Source organism: Labeo rohita, chromosome 4 (assembly GCF_022985175.1).
Source record: "Labeo rohita strain BAU-BD-2019 chromosome 4, IGBB_LRoh.1.0, whole genome shotgun sequence".
Classification (NCBI taxonomy): Eukaryota; Metazoa; Chordata; class Actinopteri; order Cypriniformes; family Cyprinidae; genus Labeo; species Labeo rohita.
The window spans coordinates 33,293,576-33,314,257 of NC_066872.1; the positions used below are offsets into that span (position 1 = coordinate 33,293,576).

At 34.6% G+C, this 20,682-nt stretch overlaps 1 protein-coding gene across 1 annotated transcript in view; it reads right to left on the bottom strand.

The window, feature by feature from the left end:
• The window catches only part of exoc4 (exocyst complex component 4), a 143,264-nt gene that overhangs the window by 82,656 nt on the left and 39,926 nt on the right, over positions 1-20,682 (bottom strand). The window contains exon 10 of the mRNA XM_051107798.1: positions 6,529-6,625. Within this exon, the coding sequence (XP_050963755.1) occupies positions 6,529-6,625 (97 nt within the window). The remainder of the gene's footprint in view (positions 1-6,528; positions 6,626-20,682) is intronic.

Below are 20,682 nucleotides of genomic sequence, written 5' to 3' on the forward strand. Positions count from 1 at the left end.
GACTTTTAAAAAGATGTTTAACAATGTGAAAATATGTTATGTCATTTGCAGTTTCACAGGCGGAAAGCTTTCCATCATCACAAGCCAATCGGATGACAGCGACAAACCATATTAAGCTCAAGAGTGCTTATCATATTAGCAGCCGATATCTAACTATCACAGAAATCATATACCAACACTTAGACCTAATATGTGCTGACAGTAGCACAGGAAAGACTTTCCCTTATCGTGACTCTTTGTTTCAACACCGTCCTATCATGGCAGTCTTCCTATCTGGTGTAGGGCAAGACGTGACCAGATAATGCCTGGACGGTGAGTGCAGATGAATGAAAGATATCCATTGGTGCTTCCATTCATCTCAATGGCAGTTGCTTGGCTGGCGCATGCTCAAGCTACACAACTGTAGCTTCCACACAAGAATCAGTCATGTGATTACACCGTCAACTTATGATGAACAACCCCTATCTTCTCCAAGCATAAGACAACAGACATCCAGGGATATGTTTTGACATTTTGTCCACATCACTGTAACCCACCTTTTTAAACTTCCTGTTTCAGGTCTTCTCCTATTGTTTTAGCTACCTGGACTGCAAGTGTATTTTTAGACTAGTGTAAATCACATACAGCACTGTTCAATGTTGCTTCTATATCTGTAGTCACAGTCAAACGTGTTTAACGTGACAAAAAAAAAGTAGTGAACTGTCCAGGAAATTGGCCACAGCCATCAATAACTCTAAAAGTTTTGACACTTCTCAAATAGCCTCCTCTGCGATCTGGAGAATTGCTTTCTCCCATCCCTCTGAAGAAATTGATACCTTGTGTAAAAGAGAGCAAGACAGATCAAAAAGAGGGGATGTGGAGGGGGGGGGAGATGTCAAACTAAAATAAAAGTGCTACAACAAGGGAAAAAAAAAAATATTGAGTTTTACAATTACCTACAATTGTATCTATCTAAGTGTGAAACTGATGGGAACTGTTAAACTGAGAGCAAAAACTGAGAGAAGTACAGCGCAAAAGAAGAAAAGAAAAGTGAGAAAGAGAGAGAGGGAGAGAGAACAGATATACAGACATATTTTTTTTTTTAGAAAATTGACAAGCGCTGTTATATAGTTTGGGGGCAAATGTGTCCTCAAAAGTTTTCCTCAATAAAAAGTAAAGGATATATATATATATATATATAGATAGATAGATAGATAGATAGATAGATAGATAGATAGATATTTAGGAGAAACTGATTTAAAAAATAAGTTTAAAATAAGATTTTTGGGTATATATATTTATTTTTTAAATTATTAGTATTTAAATTATATGTAAATATTTTAAATATTAATATATAGATGTAGATATTTTACTGAAAATGATTTTTCTTCAAAAATGAAAACAAAATAAAAAATTACTTGAAGTAGAAATATTATGAAATGATGTAAAAGTCTTTACTGTCACGTTTTGGGTATATATAGTTGTTATTAAAATTATTAATATTTAAATTGTATGTATATAATTTAAATAATATATAGATGTAGATATTTTTTATTTTTTTTACTTCAAAATAACAATTTACCTTAAATAGAAATATTTTGTAGTAATGTTAAAATCTTTTCTGTCACATTTTGAGAAAAATATACAGATACTGATATTTTAGTAAAACTGTTTTTTCAAAAATAAGTTATAAATAATTTATTTGAAATAGAAATACTTTGTAATGATCAAAAGTCTTTATCACATTTTGGGTATATATGGTTATTATTAAATGTATTATTTCAATTGTATATATTTTAAAAATAAAAATAGATATTTATAGATATTTTAATAATAATAATAATAATAATAACATATTTTAATGAGACTGATTTTTCCCCCCAAAATAAGTTAAAAATAACAGAATTTATTTGGAACAAAAATATTTTGTAATGATGTAAAAGTCTTTACTGTAACATTTAGGGTATATGTAGTTATTATTAAAATATAATAAATATAATATATATAAATATAAATACAAATACAAATACACACACACACACACATATATATATATATATATATATATATATATATATATATATATATATATATATATATGTATACACACACACACACACACACACACATATATATATATATATATATATATTTTTATATATATTTTAATTTATAATTTATTGTAATTTGTAATTTATTATAATTTATTGTGTGTGTGTGTATGTATATATTTTAGTAATATATATATATACACACACACACAGTAAAAACTGTTACATCATTACAAAATATTTCTATTTCAAATAAACTGTTATTTTAAACTTATTATTGAAAAATCAGTACATTATTAAGCATTAGAACTGTTTTTAAAAGTTATAATAAATGTTTCTTGAGCACCAAATTAGCATATTATTACATATAAACCATCATGTGACACTGGAAACTGGAGTAATGGCTGCTAAAAATTACATTTCAATATATATATAAAAAAAAAACACACAGTGTTACTGTTTTTAATGCATTTGTTGCCTTAGTAAGCATAAGAGATTTTGACCTTTGAACAGCAGTGTTTATTTTTAATCTATATTAAATGACTGATATGTACTGTATATTTATGAATATTAATGTCACATTAAAATCAGTTTCAAATTCCACTTTACATTGACAAACAAACACACATCAAACTAACAATAATGTTTTTCTCAATTTTTCCAATGTCACTTTCAACTCAACTACCGATACACCGTTCTCAGTCCTTCCGCCCACCCCAGCCCGGGAGGCCGTCGGCCCTAACATCTGCTCTCTGGCCGGGGTGTGATCTCACAGACTCCAGGCCCTGCCAGGCCTAATCACCTCAGAGCGTGGATGCATACAAGGGGGAGAGATTATGGCAAGCCACAGAGTGCCCCCTTTTCAAAATGCCAACCTCAGTCAGGGCAGGAGGGTTTAAATACCAACTCAAATGTCAGTGTGAGGCCCCACAAGTCAAACTAAATTACGTCCTACCTGCTCCGTCTCCCCTCTCGCTGTAGCGAGCATGTCTCCAATTCACATGCAAAGCCAAACACACACATAAACATAAAAACCCACAACCCAGTCACTCAAAAGAACAACCAGCGAACAGACTAACATAAAACACTGCGAGAACTTCCAAAGTGATTCAAGTAGTTGAAAGCAACAGAAACGTACACAAACACACACAAACACGTACACAAGCGCTCTTTATGGAGCGAGCGCATTGATCTATCAGGAGAGATTTGATACTCTGCAAAGTGTTTTCGCACTTTCGCTGTACAGTGCAAGCGGAGCCCATATATTAACATACAGTGAGCGGGACTGGAGATGTGTGAAGCTCCCCAAAGGGATTATCGATCTCCTCGGACTGCTCCTGCCCAGCATCAATCAAAAAAGCATCAAGTCCACACCTCTGAGATCTTCAATGTCAGCCTCTTCCACAGAGGCTATTGATCACAAATTGCATGGTGAATTGATTGGCAGTAACATTAAGAGCCTGTATCGATCTCGCCGTAAGTTTAGGTTCTTCTCGGTCACTGATAAAACAAACTCCTGCATCAGTCCGCACAGGTACCGTTTGATCGATCGAGCGTGGGGTTTAATAAAGGGGTCAAGGTTTGGCTGGTTAGCATGGTCCAGTTAGCCCCTGTAACTACAGCACTCAGGTGGAAAAAAAAATCCATTGATGTGCATTCAAACGCCATTGTACTTTCTGACAAAATTAAGCAACTTGTACGCTGTAAATGTTTCATTTATATGATATTTTTTTCGATTTGACATATTTCTCTGTGTGCTGACACTGCCACATTGACAGAAAAAAACTAAGTTGTTTATGACTACCAGAAATAACAAATATGCACCAAAAATTATTCATTATTAAAGTATTCATTAAACACTTTTAATTAAATATTTATGACAAAACTGTATAAAAATATCCTACATATATGCTATAAATGTATATATGTTTAATGTTTCTAATATATATTTATAATATTCATACATGTTTTTTAAAAAGTCATTTAAAGTTTGATCTTTTAAATACTGAAGAAATCACGTGAAAATTATTTCTTCAGCAGTATTAATAATATAAATAAATTATACGTTATGGATTTTATAAATAATAAAATATGTAACAAAAATGACATACATGTGCGTGTGTGTGTGTATATGTAGTGAGAGAACTGTGTGTGTATTTGTGTATATATAAATATATAAAACATTTATTTTGTAAACTTATATAAAAATTATATATTTATTATTATTATTATTATTATATGTTTTTTATTATTACTATTATTTTAATATTATTATTTCTTCAGCAGTATGTATTACACACAAATGCATGTTATAATAAGTGTTTTATTTTAGTTTCTATAAATAATAAAATATATAACAAAATGTGTAAACAAGATGTGTGTATATAAAATTGTATATATTATATGAATATATTATATATTTTATAAATTATATATAACATTTATTTTATAAAATGTATATGCAATTATATAAATAATAATAATAATAATAATTATTATTATTATTATTATTTGATTATGTGTATTATTATGATTTCTTCAGCAGTATTTATAATATATATATATATATATATATATATAGATAGATAGATAGATAGATAGAGATAGTATAATCAAATATATAACATATTAAACTATTTTTATACTTTAAAGTTTATTTTTTAATTTTCTATATTTTGTTTTACATTTTCATTATAGTTAAAGTTTTAGTAATTTTATAGTGTAGTGTATAAGTGTATAAATGAGAAATGCTGCCTTGGCAATTTATTTTATTTTAGTTTACATCTATTTTATTTCAAGTAACTTTTTTAATGGTTTTAATTTTAGTTTCAGTTTCACTTAATAATAACCCTGTCCTAAATACTACTGAAGAAATTATGATGATGAAAAAAAATAAATAAAACAAAATGCAAAATATGTATTATGTTTACACTTTTCAAAGAGCATAAAAGGTTCATAAAAGGTTCTAGTCTGTTTTCTTGTTGTAGCCCTCATTTTGCATATCGTAAAGCAAAATGCTAAATGCCATCAACCAAACATGTTAATTTAGTTACAGTAAACTTAACGAAACTTCGCTGAAATGAAATAATGAAATAACTTTTAGACTAAAATAAATCAAAGCTAAAAAATATGATTCTGACAATAAATGATTAGTCACATTAGTCACTGTCTGGAACTACATTCCCAAACGCAAAGACGGCTACAAGGAAATCCTTCTCCAGAAATTACAGTCCACATAGGTTTGAACGTGTATCAGTGCAGCAAACCATTAAGCACCCTGAACGCAGCCAAGGACGTGCGGCCACACATCGGGCTCCTCGCAGAGGACTATGACTGATAGCAGCCATTATGTGGCGGCAGGCAAAAAGGCAGAGAGCAGTCACTCGCTTATTCATGCATTCATTTGTTCGGTCCGTCACCCCAGCAGGGACCAGATGAGCTGTCCATACTGTCGGAGCGATGATCCGCCTGCCATTCATCTCAGACGGACAGCTGTCTGACACACCCTCTGCCCATCCCCTGCTGCTGTCGCACTGCTCACATGAACACTGAGAGCAACTCATTTAGATTAATGAACACGGCTAGAATACATCAGCGTGCAGCAGGTGCCTCCCCTTCATAGCGGGTGTACTGTAAAATATCTGCAATGTTCGAAATCGAGCCAGAATCACAGCAGGCCAAAAGATGCATTTTCCCAAAATGGCTGTTAGCAACAGGGTTGATGCTTTTATATCCTAAAATTTAAGTTTGCAGTAGAATAAATGGGAATATTATGCACTTGTTGTGAGGAAAGTTTGGTAAACTCAACATAAGTTCATCACTATTGAGTAGATTGATACATAACATAATGAGGACAGACCTGAGAAGCAGTCGAGCTGAAAAGACAACAAGCAGCGAGTTGGTACCGTTATGACAAAACTGACAAATTAGACACTTTCGTGCTCAGATTAACGATGAAGTTCAGAGCTAATTCCTTTGAAAGCGGACAAAATCCGGGACAAAATAACATCGAGCTATCTGACAGTGACAGTGACCATCTCTGGGAAAATAAATAAATAAATACAGAAAAAACAGAAAATCGATGCACCGCGGCTCGGATGTAATTGCGAGCAATAGGAGTATCGGGAAGTCCAGTCACGTTGTGGGCAGGACGACCATGCTTGGGATATGTCTCTGTATTAGAGCGGTAATATGACAGGGCATTAGTGGGCTGGACCGATGATCCAATAGATTAGGAGATTGAAAGGAAAATTGAATGCGGAGTGGTCCTAAACGGAACGCTCCAATTGATACCGTCAGAACAAATCAAAATCAATGGCAGTGACGCAGTAATGGCCGCTGGCCATGAAAAATATGAAAGGAAGAGAACAAAAAAAAAAAACGTTCACATGCTATGGCCGAAGAGACAGATGAAGCAGGGGAGAGTTTAAACAGCTTGCTGAAATGCAGCTTTATAAAGCATGTTCGGCTGACGTGTGCATTAGTGAATAGGACCTACCTAAGCAATGGCTGAAAGATGACCGTAATGTTTCTAGCTCCTGGTTTACACAGGAACTTAGTCTCTCCCCCTTCGATCAGGTTATCATCAGCTCCACCTGGATAGGGAGACACAGGAAGAAACGATTTAACAGATTTTCTTCAAAACATTAGATCCGCTCTGGCATTCCGCCACGTAATGCGACAGAATAGAACAGAACGCAGGTGTTTTAAGAAACATTTTTAGAAATTAAACTTTATTAAAGTTGAAACTGTTGCTTAAAGTGAAATGCATCACAATGGACAAAGGAGTCTGTACAGCATATAAAACAGAAAAGTAAAACAGCACAAATGAATGAAGATACAATACAGTATAGTGGTCATTACACAAAAAATATTGGACTACCAAATGGCACAAAGCAAAGCAAAACAAAGCAAAAACTAGACAAAGCCAAAAAACAAAGTACAAAACAAACAAACAAAAAAGCCACAAAGTAAAAGCAAAGCACAAAAAATAACAAAACTAAACTAAACTAAAAATAAAGCACAAATTAAAAAGGGGGGAAAAAAGCCAGAAAAACAAAACAAAACAAAACCTAAACTAAAAACAAAGCACAAAATAAAACAAAATAAAAAGGCAAATAAACAAAAGAAAAACACACACACACACACAAAGAACAAAAACTGAACAAAAAAAGCCAAAAAGTAAAAGAAAAGCACAAAAAAAGAAACAAACTAAGCTAAACCAAAAATAAATCACAAACCAAAAAAGATGAAAAGCCTAAAAGCAAAAGCATAGCACAAAACAATAATAAAAAAAAAACAAAAAATAAACAAAAAACAAAGCACAAAACATCTAAATCTAAAAAACAAAACAAAATGCAAAAATCAATCTACAAAACAATAACAAAAGCGCAAATAAAAACATACACACACACACACAGAACAAAAACTAAACTAAGCAAAAAAAGAGAGGGAAAAAAAGTAAAAGCAAAGCACAAAAAAGAAAAAAAAAAAACCCACACAAACCAAAAATGAAAAAAGGCCAAAAAGCAAAGCACAAAACAATAACAAATAAGAACAAAAACTAAACAAAAAAAAGAAGCACAAAACAAAAAAAAAATCTAAAAACAAAACAAAAAGCAAAAGTAAGCACAAAACAAAAAGGAAAAAAGCAAGTGCTATCCACAGAGCAATAACAAAAAAGCAAACAAAAAAAAACGAAACTAAAACTTAAACTAAACAGATAAAAAAGCACAAAACAAAAAGGAAAAAAAAACTAAAAACAAAACAAAAAGCAAAAGCAAAGCACAAAACAATAACAAAAAAGCAAACCAAGGAACAAAAACACCAGGAACAAAAATGAAACAAAAAAACAAGGCACTAAATAAAAATATCTAAAAGCAAAATAAAAAGCTAAATCAAAGCACAAAGCAAAAACAAAAAGGAGAAAAGCCAAAAAGTCAAATAAAAGCACAAAACAATAAATAAAACTACCAAGAACAAAAACTAAAAACAAAAACAAAGCACAAAGCAAAAGCAAAGCAAAACAAATAAGTAAAAACGAACAGAAAAAAAAATGACGCAAAGCAAATAACTAAACACTGTGGTCGACCATCAAAAAAGTAATTTTGTCAAATCACCACAAGCCAGATAGAGAGATACAGGACTCCCCCTCGTCTCCCTCCCATTTGCCCCTCTGTGTCTGTGCGTAGTCCTGCGCTAACAGGGTTAATAAGAAAATCATGGCTGTGTAACTCTCTCATGATGAGGTAGGGCCCAAAAAATGAAGTGAGCTCCAATCCTTATTAGCTCCACTCATCCACAAGTAATCAATATAATTGACAGCAAGAGAATCAAGTCTGCCATCAATAAGAACATTCCCGGGTGGACAGAAGGTGTGTGTGGCCTCATGGGTCGGTGAATAGAAGTGCCACCGCGGCGGCCCACTGGCATCTCTCTCGCACTGTGACAATGTTATTCATTAAAATTTCACAGCCCTTTGAGATTGCCACTGGAGAGTCTGCTGTAACTACGTAGCACTAAGCCTGGGCACTGCTATCCTGACAAACACCATGCAGCAAACACACACACATCTGAGACACTTATGCGCACATCACACACACACACTTTAATTGCTTTTATCAGTCAGTTGTTACATGAGATTTCTCACCCAGGGGATGGGAAATGAATCCAGGTCCGGGAACACAAATATAAAGACGCACATGAAGCACACGTGTGATGGATTTGGACTGCCGTGGAATTACAAGTGAAGCAAAAGATTGTGCTTGTATGATTTGTCTCCAACACTGTGATCTCAGACCCACTGGTACGGGTTTAATCGCAAAGCTGGAAGCCGAGTCATCCTGTGTTCATTGTTTTGCGAGACAGGACGTGCTTCAAATGAGAAATGGGTTCACCTTTCACTGCACTAAAAACCCTGCAGCGCACCTGTCCGGCATTCGAACGCACCTCCCGCTGCCGTTCTTGTCATTTCCACCTTCCCGAGATTTTTCACGGAGCTTGTTCTGATGAAAAGCACTCGCTCTCTCTTATTTCATTTCTACCGCTTTTTCTCATTAAAAAGACAAGAGGATTCTTTATCCGCTCTAAAAGCTTTCTGGTTGGAGCGCTGGCTGTTTTTCAAAGTTGTTGCTCTGGAAAGGGAACTCATCTTTGTCTTCCTTGGCTTCCTGTTTCTCTTTTAGTCTCAATATATCCAATCGCTCTCCCGCTAATTCGATTAAGACTCAATTACAACAGCAAAACAAGAAAACACAGCTGCCACCGCATACGCTGACTCTGACCTACACAAGCAACTGGAGGAGAGGAAAAACATGGTGAGGGAGAGGAGAGAAGTGTTAGAACAACAGTTGTATGATAAAATGCATGCATTCAACCATTTAAGAGGGGAAATAGGTAGAAATTACCTGAAAATAGTGAGAATAGTGGGAATTAATCATTTTTAAAATATGAACAAATTGTTTTGCAGCATATGCCATAGTTTTTCACCAGTTTATAGTTGTCAAAATTAACAATATAGCTGTAAAATTTCCAGCTCTTATTTTAATTTAAAAACATTAAACATCTGAAAACATTTGTAATAATAATTATATTTTTTTTATTATTATTATTATTATTATTTTATTAAACTAAACAGTATTAATGAAAAACAAATAGAAATGAATTGTAATATTATTAATAGTGATTATTATTATTATTAGTAGTAGTAGTGGTATATAATAATAATAATAATAATAATAATAATAATAATAATAATAATATCTATTATTATTATTAAATAATAGAGAAAATAAGAAACTAATAAGAAATGTATTAGTAGCAGTAGTATTAATAATAATAATAAATTAAAGAAAATTATATTTCATCAAAATATATTTAAAAATATGCTAATAATTAAAAGACTGCATCAACTGAAAAAAAAAATGCTCTATGAAAGCCCGTTTTTGCCACTGAATAAAAATTACAAAAGGAAATTGCAAGTTTTTATCTCTCAATTCTGACTTTTTTCTTGCAATTGCAAGTTTACATCTTGTTAATTTTTTTTTTTTCTGAGAATTGTGAGATACAAACTTCTTTTTTCACAATTGGAAGTTATAAAGTCAGAAACAACTGATAAAAAACTGCAATTTTGACTTTTTTTTCCCCCCACAAAAACGAGTTTGTATCTCACACTTCAGACTTTTTTCTTGTAATCCTGAGTTTATACCTCACAATTCTTTTTTCAGACTTTTTTCCCCACAAATGCAAGTTCTAAATTCAGAAACGCAAGATAAAAATTCACAATACTTTTTTTTCTCACAAACAAGTTTATATCTCATAATTCTGACTTTTTTTCTTACAAATACGAGTTTATAAAGTTTAATATAACGTTTTTTTCTCGCAATTGTGAGTTATAAAGTCAGAAAGGCGAGATAAAACTCACAATTCAGACTTTTTTTTCACGATTTTGATATAAACTTTTTTCAAAAGTCAAAAATGTTATGAAGTCAAAAATGTGAAATAAATTGTGAGATATAAACTTTTTTTCTCACAACTGGAAGTTATAAAGTGAGAAATGCAAGATAAAAACTCACAATTCTGACTTTTTTCTCACAATTGTGATATAAACTTTTTATGCAAATGCGAGTCAAAAATGTGAAATAAAAACAAATGCGAGTTTGTAGCTCACAATTTTTGACTTTTTTCTTGCAATCCCAAATTTATATCTCACAATTCTGACTTAACTCGCAATTGTCGCATTAAATCGCATTTTTTCTCAGAAATGCTTGATATGAGAAATGCTTTTCTCAGAAATGCTTGATATTCTGTAAACTCACAGTTGTGAGTTATAAAGTCAGTATTTCAAGATATAAACTCAAACTCAAGTTATAAACTCAATTCTGATTTTATATCTTGCAATTTTGACTTTAGAACTTGCAACTGCAAGTTTATATCAGTTTACATTTCGCAATTCTGACTTGCAATTGTGAGTTTATATCTCACAGTTCTGAGGAAAAAGAATTCCATGTTTGTATCATGCAATTCTGAAAAAAAAAAAAGAATTGCGAGATGTAAACTCGCAATTGCAAAAAAAAAAAAAAAAGTCAGAATTGGTAGATAAAAAGTTGCAATTAGCTTTCTTTTAATATATTTTATTCAGTGGCAGACAGGGGCTTCCATAATGTCCAGTACTTAGTGTTTTTAAATATTTTTTTATTAGATCTGAGTAAATATTGTGTAAAACAAGTGGTCATTTAATTTGTGCAAGTTGTGTGTCGTTCATTTGCCATCATTGAATTGCCCTCTAGACATCAGTATGAGCCATTTAAAAACCCCAAACAGTTGACCACTAATTAAAAACACATAAACAAAAGATCTGATAGCCAGCAGGTCAAAGAGTTATGCATCCAGATTGTGTAGTTACATTCAATGGCAAAAACAGAGGAGAAAATGTCATCCGTTGCCAGTCTGGCTTGACTCAAATCATTATTCAGTTCCTTCCAGTACATATTAATGAAGGTCCATTAAAATGTTGCCAGCACAACAGACTTTGACTGGAAAAGCAACAGGCCAACATCTGCTATGTGAAACCTAAACAATCATTCGCAACATTTTAACAAGTTATTTCAACATTTTACCAGTCAAAAACGGAACAAATGGCGACAAGTTAGCCGGTCCAGTTTATTATTATGTGCCTCGACATCTGTTGGCGGTTTATTATTATGCTGAAGCGTGTTTCCTTTGATAATCTATGTGTGCATATGATCGTGCAAGTGTGTTATAGCCTGGCCCCCGCTAATCTAGGATTGGAGTGAGGGTGCGTATGTGCCTTTACATCAAATTTACATTTCTATTCTTGGCAGATGCTAACCAAAGCGACTTACAAGAAAGTGCACGTATTGTGCAAGTCAGTCTTGATGAGTGAAAAGTGTGTGACTGCGCATGCACACACACCTCCCACTTATGTCAGCCCCCATGTAATCAAGCCAGCCAGTGACTTAGTGAAATTGCATTAGCTACACTTTCGTGGGTTTGATTAGAAATGGTTTGATCTGAGATGTACTCCGTCCCTGCCCGGATCTACAGCCGAGAAACGTGTAGTGCCTTCGCTAATACAAGCCGTCCCAGTGGCTCAATTCGTATGTGTGTGTGTGTGTGTGTGTGTGTGTGTGAGAGAGAGAGAGAAAGAAATAAATGCATGTCAATGTGTGAGGTCATGCAATCAGGCTGAAAAGTCTGCTGTAGAATATGTGTGTGACAGCAGAAACATCAGCAACAGATTGGTGATCACTCATTTACAGTGAATGTCAATATTGGAGGCACACTGGTTGTGTAAACCAAACTGTCAACTCTGATCCAGCTACTATGTGTGCCTGCTGAGGACATCAACAACAAAATCAATCCCACTGCAGTATGACACAGTACTGTGGCAGACCAGTTAACGTGCAACACAGCAATAACACTCATACTCTTACGAAAACATTCAAGGACAAATATACAGTGGCTTCAAAGTATTTGGACTCTTGAGGCAAACTAAGGAACGTATGAATGCCACAGAATTCAATGCAAAATATCAAACCAAGTGGCATCTGCAGACAAATTATGCTACAATTCAGTTCCTTAGATGTGTCATAACTTTTATTGTGAATCACAAATGTAATTTTAAACAGTGTATACATTTTTATTTATTTTTTTTAAATAACATAAGAACAACAGCAATAAGAAAATGTTATAGTTGCTGTTGAATAACTTTTTTTTATTATAATTTTAAACAGTGCATATATTGTTTTAAAATAATCATTTTAATTTTGTACATATTGTTTGTATAGATAATATCTATTGTCTAAAACAACAACTATAATAATAATAATAATAATAATAATAATAATAATTATTATTATTATTATTATTAAAAAAAAAGTTTTTGAACTGATTATTATTATTATTATTATTATTATTATTATTATTATTAAATAGATGCACTGTTTGATTACTATTGGATTCATGTTGTTGGATGTGGAAACTATTGTCAAACATAGTATTTTATTATAACAACAACAACAACAACAACAATAATCATAAAACAATACATGCACTGTCTATAATAATAATAATAATATTAATAATAATAATAATAATAATTATTATTATTATTATTATTATTATTATAGACAGTGCATGTACTGTTTTATGATTTTATTATTTTTTGTTTAGAATTAACTGATATATTTTATTATTATTATTATTGTTATTGACTGCATATACTGTCTTACAAATTATTTGTTTTAGAATTTATCAACAGTATTATTATTATTATTATTATTATAGATATAAATAGATACACTGTTTGATTACTATTGGATTCATGTTGCTAAATTTTTTAAATAAATACTTATTGTTAAACCTAGTATTTTATTATGACAACAACAACAATAATAATAACAATAATAGTAATAATAAAGATTATTATTATTATTATTATTTGTTGTTATTATCATTATTATCATTCATATTTTCATTATTATTATTATTATTAATTATTATTATTATTATTATTATAGACAGGGCATATATTGTTTTATTAATTATTTGTTTTAAAATGTATTATTATTATTATTATTATTATCATTACTATTATTATTTAAAAAGCATGTTGGATGTGGAAACTTTATTGTCAAACTTAGTATTTTATTATGATAACAACAACAAAAACAATAATAATAATTTTAGAAATACTATTTTTGTTATTATTATTATTTAACTCTTGTCGTTTAAAAAATAAATAATTAATCATTAAATAAATAATAACAAAACCCAGTGCATTTCTTGAGAAGTGTGCTTGTGCTGGCTTCATTTCAAATAATAGTAAAGTGCTTTGATATTTTAAGTAACGCAATGACAATAATACACTTTTAAGTTTGGCTTAAGTGTCCAATTACTTTTTAATCAAGTGAGGCCTTCCCACAACATAAACACATCTTTAAAATACACATAAACACATGGCACAGCCCCGTTCTCTGTTTGCACAGTGTTCTGGGTTGGTCTCGATGGGTTAGTTATCAGTTGAGCTGCCACAGACAGACAGACTACACAGCACAAACCCATACCAGCTGCCAGGTTTCTCCTAACAAAACAGAATGAAGATCGACAGGTGTGTGCGTGTGTGGCCAATCAGTGCTGTCAGGCAGAAACCTCCAACTTGAAAAAGAACAGGCCAATTTTCAATAATTCATGACTTCCCAGTCGGCCTGGTTATAATTCCTCTGCCATGTCTTCATGTCTGATTGGCTTCTGATGAGGCTCCTCTATTATTAAAACTCATTTGAGGGGACAATATTCCAATATTTCTGGCCAGGAGAGAGCCGACACCACTAGCCTAGTGTGTTGACAATGCACCAAGATGACAATTAAACAAATTAATGAATGAATACATAATTGTGAAAATAGAGTTGGATAAATTATTAATTGTGGCATGGTGGGCAATTCTCCTCGCTTCGGATAAGATGCTTTTATACATTAATTTTTGATAAGCTCTGACTCCTTGCACCTAGAGAAAAACAACCTGCTTGTTGTCAGGATCCATGGCCTAGTGATCAGTCCACATGCTCAAGACAACTTAAGATATGGTGCTCAATCAGGAGATGCAGCTTTAAATTCATTCTGAATTATATGCAAATTGCACACATTTAGTCCAGCCAGTCCTGAATATTAATTTACATCCTTGCTTTTATCTACGCACACTGAAACTACTTTAGCACCATCGGATGTCTCACAAGGTCAAAAATGCAAGGCAATGAAGGTAGTAAAGCCAAGTTGTTGATTAGATTGACCATGATCTGCTTCTCCCTAAAAATAATGGTATATCTGGCCTCTGTCTAACAGCCCTGATTACCCAGCCATCACTACTGCTTCATTGACTCCATTACGAAAGAGAAAATAAAGTCAACCCCTCCACTTCCAATCAGACACTCATGCCTATAATAGCATACACCCTCTTATTTCACCTGTCTAGCTCTCTTTCCATATACTTGTTGCTTTCTTTTCTATTACAAGTATCAATTCAACTGAAATAAATAAGGATTAAAAAAAGAACTGGGGTGTACAGTGTTAAACCTAAAGCCTGAAATAGCCAGATAACTAACCCAGGATAAAATGTAAACAGTGTTAAATATGCAACAAAATAACCCAGGATTCCATTAACCCCAGGTTTAGCCATTTCTGCATGTGTTGTCTGTCAATCACTCTCTCTGTCTCTCTTTCCCCCAAAGGCCACCTCTGTTGAGTCTCATTGTAACTGGAAGACAGGAACATGGGTCTCTGCTGCCCTCTCAAGCTCCTCTGATTTAGAATCAGAGAGTCAGTGATTGTGATTGTGTTTAAAAGGCTGTTCCACTTATCTAGACGACATCATCATCATCACCATCATCATCATCACCACCCTTGTTCTCTGTCCTCTCCTTCACCTTTTTCCCTCTCCACCTCCCTCCGTCTCTCTCCCCCCGACCACTTCTCCTTCAATCACGCAGCTCCCAAATGAAAGGTAAACAAGCCTGTGACAGCCACGGTGATGGCGGGCTCGTTGATTAAAATTAGCACAGGTTGTGAAACACAGACACACACGCTCACTCAGACAAAGTCTGTAATTATGTGTCTGCCCTCCGTCTGATAACAGCTACAACAATCCACCCTTAAAACAAGGGAACTTCAAAAATGCAAATAAAAAGTTTTATTGGCGCTCTCTTTAGCTTGTTCAAAATCTTCAAACATTGATTCAAACAGCACAACCTAGATATTACAAAAAGTACTATTTACTTACTTCCTTATAAATCTAAGTTCGACTTCAAGCAACAGCAAGAAACTGTCTCCCTGTCAATACCCATAGCACCACTGATATGTTATTACCCTCCAAGTCCATTTCAGCCAATCACGGGCCAATCTCATCTCACCACTGCAGTAATTCAATAATGTGTCCGTGATGAGATCCACCTCAGGACTCCACTCATCACAGCCGGCCCCCCCTAAGACAACACAATCACGGGCCGTAATGCTGTTTCAACCCTAATCAGCTTCTGCTATAAAATTACTGGGAAACAGATTGAACATGAAGCATCCGACTAGACCGCACGCCAGCTGACTGCTGCTCCGCTCTGCGAATGTGACGGGATTTGGTCGTGAGTGAATTTCAGTATTTGACTTTATGATCTGTGACTCAAAGCCAGCAGAAGCATACGAAACTGACCGTGCATCTAAAGATGGGTGGTTTTCCAGTCTGAGCTCTGCTTGCCAGATTGGATGATATGACCTCAGACAAACTGAATACTGCAATATTATACATCTTATAAATTACAACTTTGTATCCTTAATATCTAAACATCTTTACGGCAAGATGTTACTTAAAAAGCGAAATTATTAGTATTAAACAGTCACTGTTTGACTGAAGAGTAAAAAAGAAGTACTTTCTGTCTTGAATACTGACAGACAGAAAGATAAAACAACAGGCACACAGACAGACATAGAATGACAGACAGAGACAGACAGACAGACGAGACAAAGAACGACAGACAAAAAGGATGGCAGACAGATAGAATTAGAGTGACGGACGCATAGAATGACTGACAGACAGACAGACATAGGACAACAGACAGAGAGACAGATACATACAGAATGACAGACAGAGAGACAGACAGATATAGAATGACAGACAGACACACAGAACAACAGGCAGACAGAGACAGACAGACAGGCAGATGAGACAGAACAACAGACAAACATAGGATGACAGACAGATAGAACAACAGAGACATATAAATAGAATGACAGACAGACAGAGAGACGACATACAAACTAGGACAACAGACAGACACAGAATGACTGAGACAGAACGGCAGACAGACACAGACATAAAAGGACAGACTGACAGACAGACATAGAACAATGTCACAGGACAACAGAGAGACAAAAGGACAGACAGAAAGAACAACAACAGACAGACAGACAGACAGACAGAGAGACAGACAGAAAGACGGAGAACGAGAGACAAATATAGGATGACAGACAGACAGCCAGACATAAAATGACAGACAGAATGACAGACAGAGAGAAAGACAAAGAACAACAGACAGAACAAGAGACAAACAAAGGATGATAGACACATGAAATGACCGACAAATGGAACGGCAGACAGACAGAGAGAATGATAGACAGCACAACAAACAGAGACAGAACGACAGATAGGCAAATAGACAGAATTAGAGACAAACATAGGACGACAGACAGACAAACAAAACGACTGACAGAGTTGTATTTCTGTCTCTGTCTGACAGACAGGCAGAAAGACAGACAGAGCATGACAGACAGACAGAGAACAACAAAGATAGATAGATAAATAGATAGATAGACAAACAGACAGATAGATAGACAGACAGACTTTAGAGAAGATAACATGGTAAATTAGTGAATCAAAACCAAAAATCTCTCCAGCTACAGAACAAGATAAGTTGAGGATGTCCTAATGGCTCAAACAGCACTCTAGCACACACACTAGCACTGGACACTGATTGGCATGAAGAGTGTATTGCAGTGTGCTGCTGACGCTCCACAGCTGGTGGTCCGGCATAAGCGCCCGCTCTTATTTGTTTGGATTCAATTTGGAGTGCCGGATGAGGAGCCAAGGGAGCAAATAAAATGAAAGAACAAAAGAAAAACCACAACAGCATTAAGGAGTAATTTAATTGCTCATTTCTCTATCGCTTGTTCCCACCACCTCTCTTCCTCGGATGCAGGTAGATCCGTGAGGTTTCAGCTTCTGTGGCTATAAAGACTCCAGCCAGATCTATTGGTTCTTAAGTCATTAAGATAAATCAGGTGTTTAAGAAATGATCATGGTTGCAGCCACAAAAACATACACACGACAGATGATATTTTATCAATTTTCGTACACACACGGGCACATAAAGCCATCTCGCTTAAAGAGCTATTTAAAGAGCTTCGCCCTCATGCGGCGCCTGGAGTGTCATATCTTCAGAGTCTCTGGGTTCCATCAGGCCTCATTTAGCACACAGATCATCAGGCTCAGCATACACACACACACACACACACACACACACACACACACATGAACACAAACAGAAGATCAGGCACAATCCTAACAGTCTGTGACATACAGTAACAATGCCATTTCCTCAAGCCAATGCTGCTTATTTCTTTGTGTGATGTTCAGACTTTTCTTAAAGGAACAGCTCTGCAAAAAATATAAAATATGAGTCAGTTACGCACTCTCATGTCTTTTGAATCCTGATTGAATTTCTTTCTTCCATTAAAACACAAACGAGTCATTAATAACAATGTCCAAGCTGCTCATTTTTATATAATAAACGTCAGTCAATAATGACTTAAATTTCAGTATGTTCATCACACAAAGCTATTAAATGTCTTAAAAGGAGTTGGAATGATACTTCATGGTGCTTTTTCACTTTTTTGGAACTTGACAGCCCTGGTCCTCACCCACTTTCATTATGCGAAAAAGAGCAGCATTACTATTATTCAGAAGCTCTACTTATGTGTTCCAAGAAAGAAAAGTGAGTGAAACTGAGGTAAAATATCCTTATAAGCATGTCTAAAACAAAAACCATAACAACAATCAATCTCATTGTCTCTTGAAGTATTTTCAGGTGCGTTTCATCTAGATTTTGTATTCTGCAAACAAACTTGTGACCTTTTCTTGTCCTTCCTCTTCCTCTCGTCGGTGTCCATCAAACATGCTTTGATTGTGTGTCAAACAGTGAAGTCCCTCTTCAACAATCACACCTAACAATGCTCCCTGTAGCGTCTGTCTGTCTCTCTCATCTTTTCTCTCTCGCTCGCCGGCTCTCAGTAGGAATGCCTGATTGCATACTGTCTTTGGTGCTCTAAAACAGATGCTAAGAAATGCCAGTGCTGAATACAGAGGATATGGGGCCTAATCAACATCTACAAAAATAAAAGGTCAAGAGGAAAGAGAAAGAGCATGAAAGAACGAATGAAATAAAAAAAGAACAGAAGAAAGAAACTGAAAGGTCAAGGCCACCAATATCTGGCAGAGATCATGACGCAAGCAAAAAAGTACTGCAAAAACACTTTAAACCGGGCTACTTTGACTTACTAAAAACTCACATCCAATTTTATGTCATTGTCACTTGACAAATCGGCTATGTCTGGTCTGAAATCATCACTTGGCACACGAACGATAATAACTAGAGAGATTATCATTATTTATATATTTATTTATTTAACTATTTATTTTACAAATGCTGAAGCATCTGTCCATTGCATCTGCGTGTCACATTTAGTAATACAACAATCCTTCCACATATTAGTTACAGAACATGTTTATTTATGTGTATTATGAGCTATATGAGAAGTCATGTGACGTCAAATAACCGGATGCCAAAATATTGGTTGTGAAGTGGAAATGCTAAAAAGAAGCAAAAGTTGTTACAGGGACAAAAAATAATAAGAAACTAATTTTGTTGTGCATCTAAGAAAGAAAAAAGACATATTCATAATTTTCCCCTTCTTCATATGTTGCAAAATCCAATATCTGCATATTAAAGTGAAATCTCTTTTCAGATTAAAGTTTGAAAACAACTTGAAAGTCAGCTCAAGTCAGCTATTGATGTGTTTAATGAAAAAGAACCTTGTTACTCTTGAACTCATTGAAAAGATGAAATTAGAAATTAAATCCTTCTTTAAAATGAGATTTGCTAACCTTGGACATCGAACAACTCAGAAAAAGTTTCTGCAAGGTGCAGAGATTTTTATGAAACACCTATTTGTATCAGTGCTGATCCCGAATTTAGCCTCCGTTAGGATGTGTGAAACTTAAATCAGCACTTTGACTTTGAAAAGTTTGAAAGGTCTCATAGAAACTAGCTTTTTTGAGAGCCAGTTATCTGGAAGTGGCTGTAAAGCTAGAGAGTTTTTGATGGAAACTCTACTAAAAACAGAGTCTGACACCATCCACAAACACAACAACTTTCATTGGTGTAGAGAAATCTGACAGAGCTTGTACGCTCGCGCACACACACTTTCACACACACCCCCATATACACCTCCTCACTCCACTGGTGAGGGATTTTTCCATTTGCACCTCTCCTACCCCTATTGTGCTTCACAAATCAGAGCGACAGACAACAACTCTCCTCCGCCCACAACCCCGCCACTCACCGTGATCCACCTCTCTCACTCTCTTTCTCTCTCTCTGGGGAACACCAGCATCATGCATAAACAAGACCTTCCCTTTATCCTCTCGCTGTAAGCCTAGAGGAGAAAACTCAATTTGTATACGTGTGTTCGGAGAAAAAGAAGAATCTCCCTGCTTTGTGATAATCCCTGGCCAACACGCAATGAGCTTTTCTGGTTCTTTCTTCTTCTATCTCTGCTTCTTTCAGTTTGTAGGTTTGTGGGATTGAAGAGACATGCGAGGAATCGGCCAAAGGACTTACGTAGGAATATACAGGGGACATAGTGGACTTATCCTATATAAAACAAAACAATATCTAATATTGTCAATCACAGATTCTCAGGTGTGGTGGTTAGGTGCCCAGATACTTTGTGGGGTTGCACACTAAGCCTTGGTGCGAATATGAGAAATGCAAGTTTGAATTCTGCTTGCAACGTGCTCTGATTCCATTAT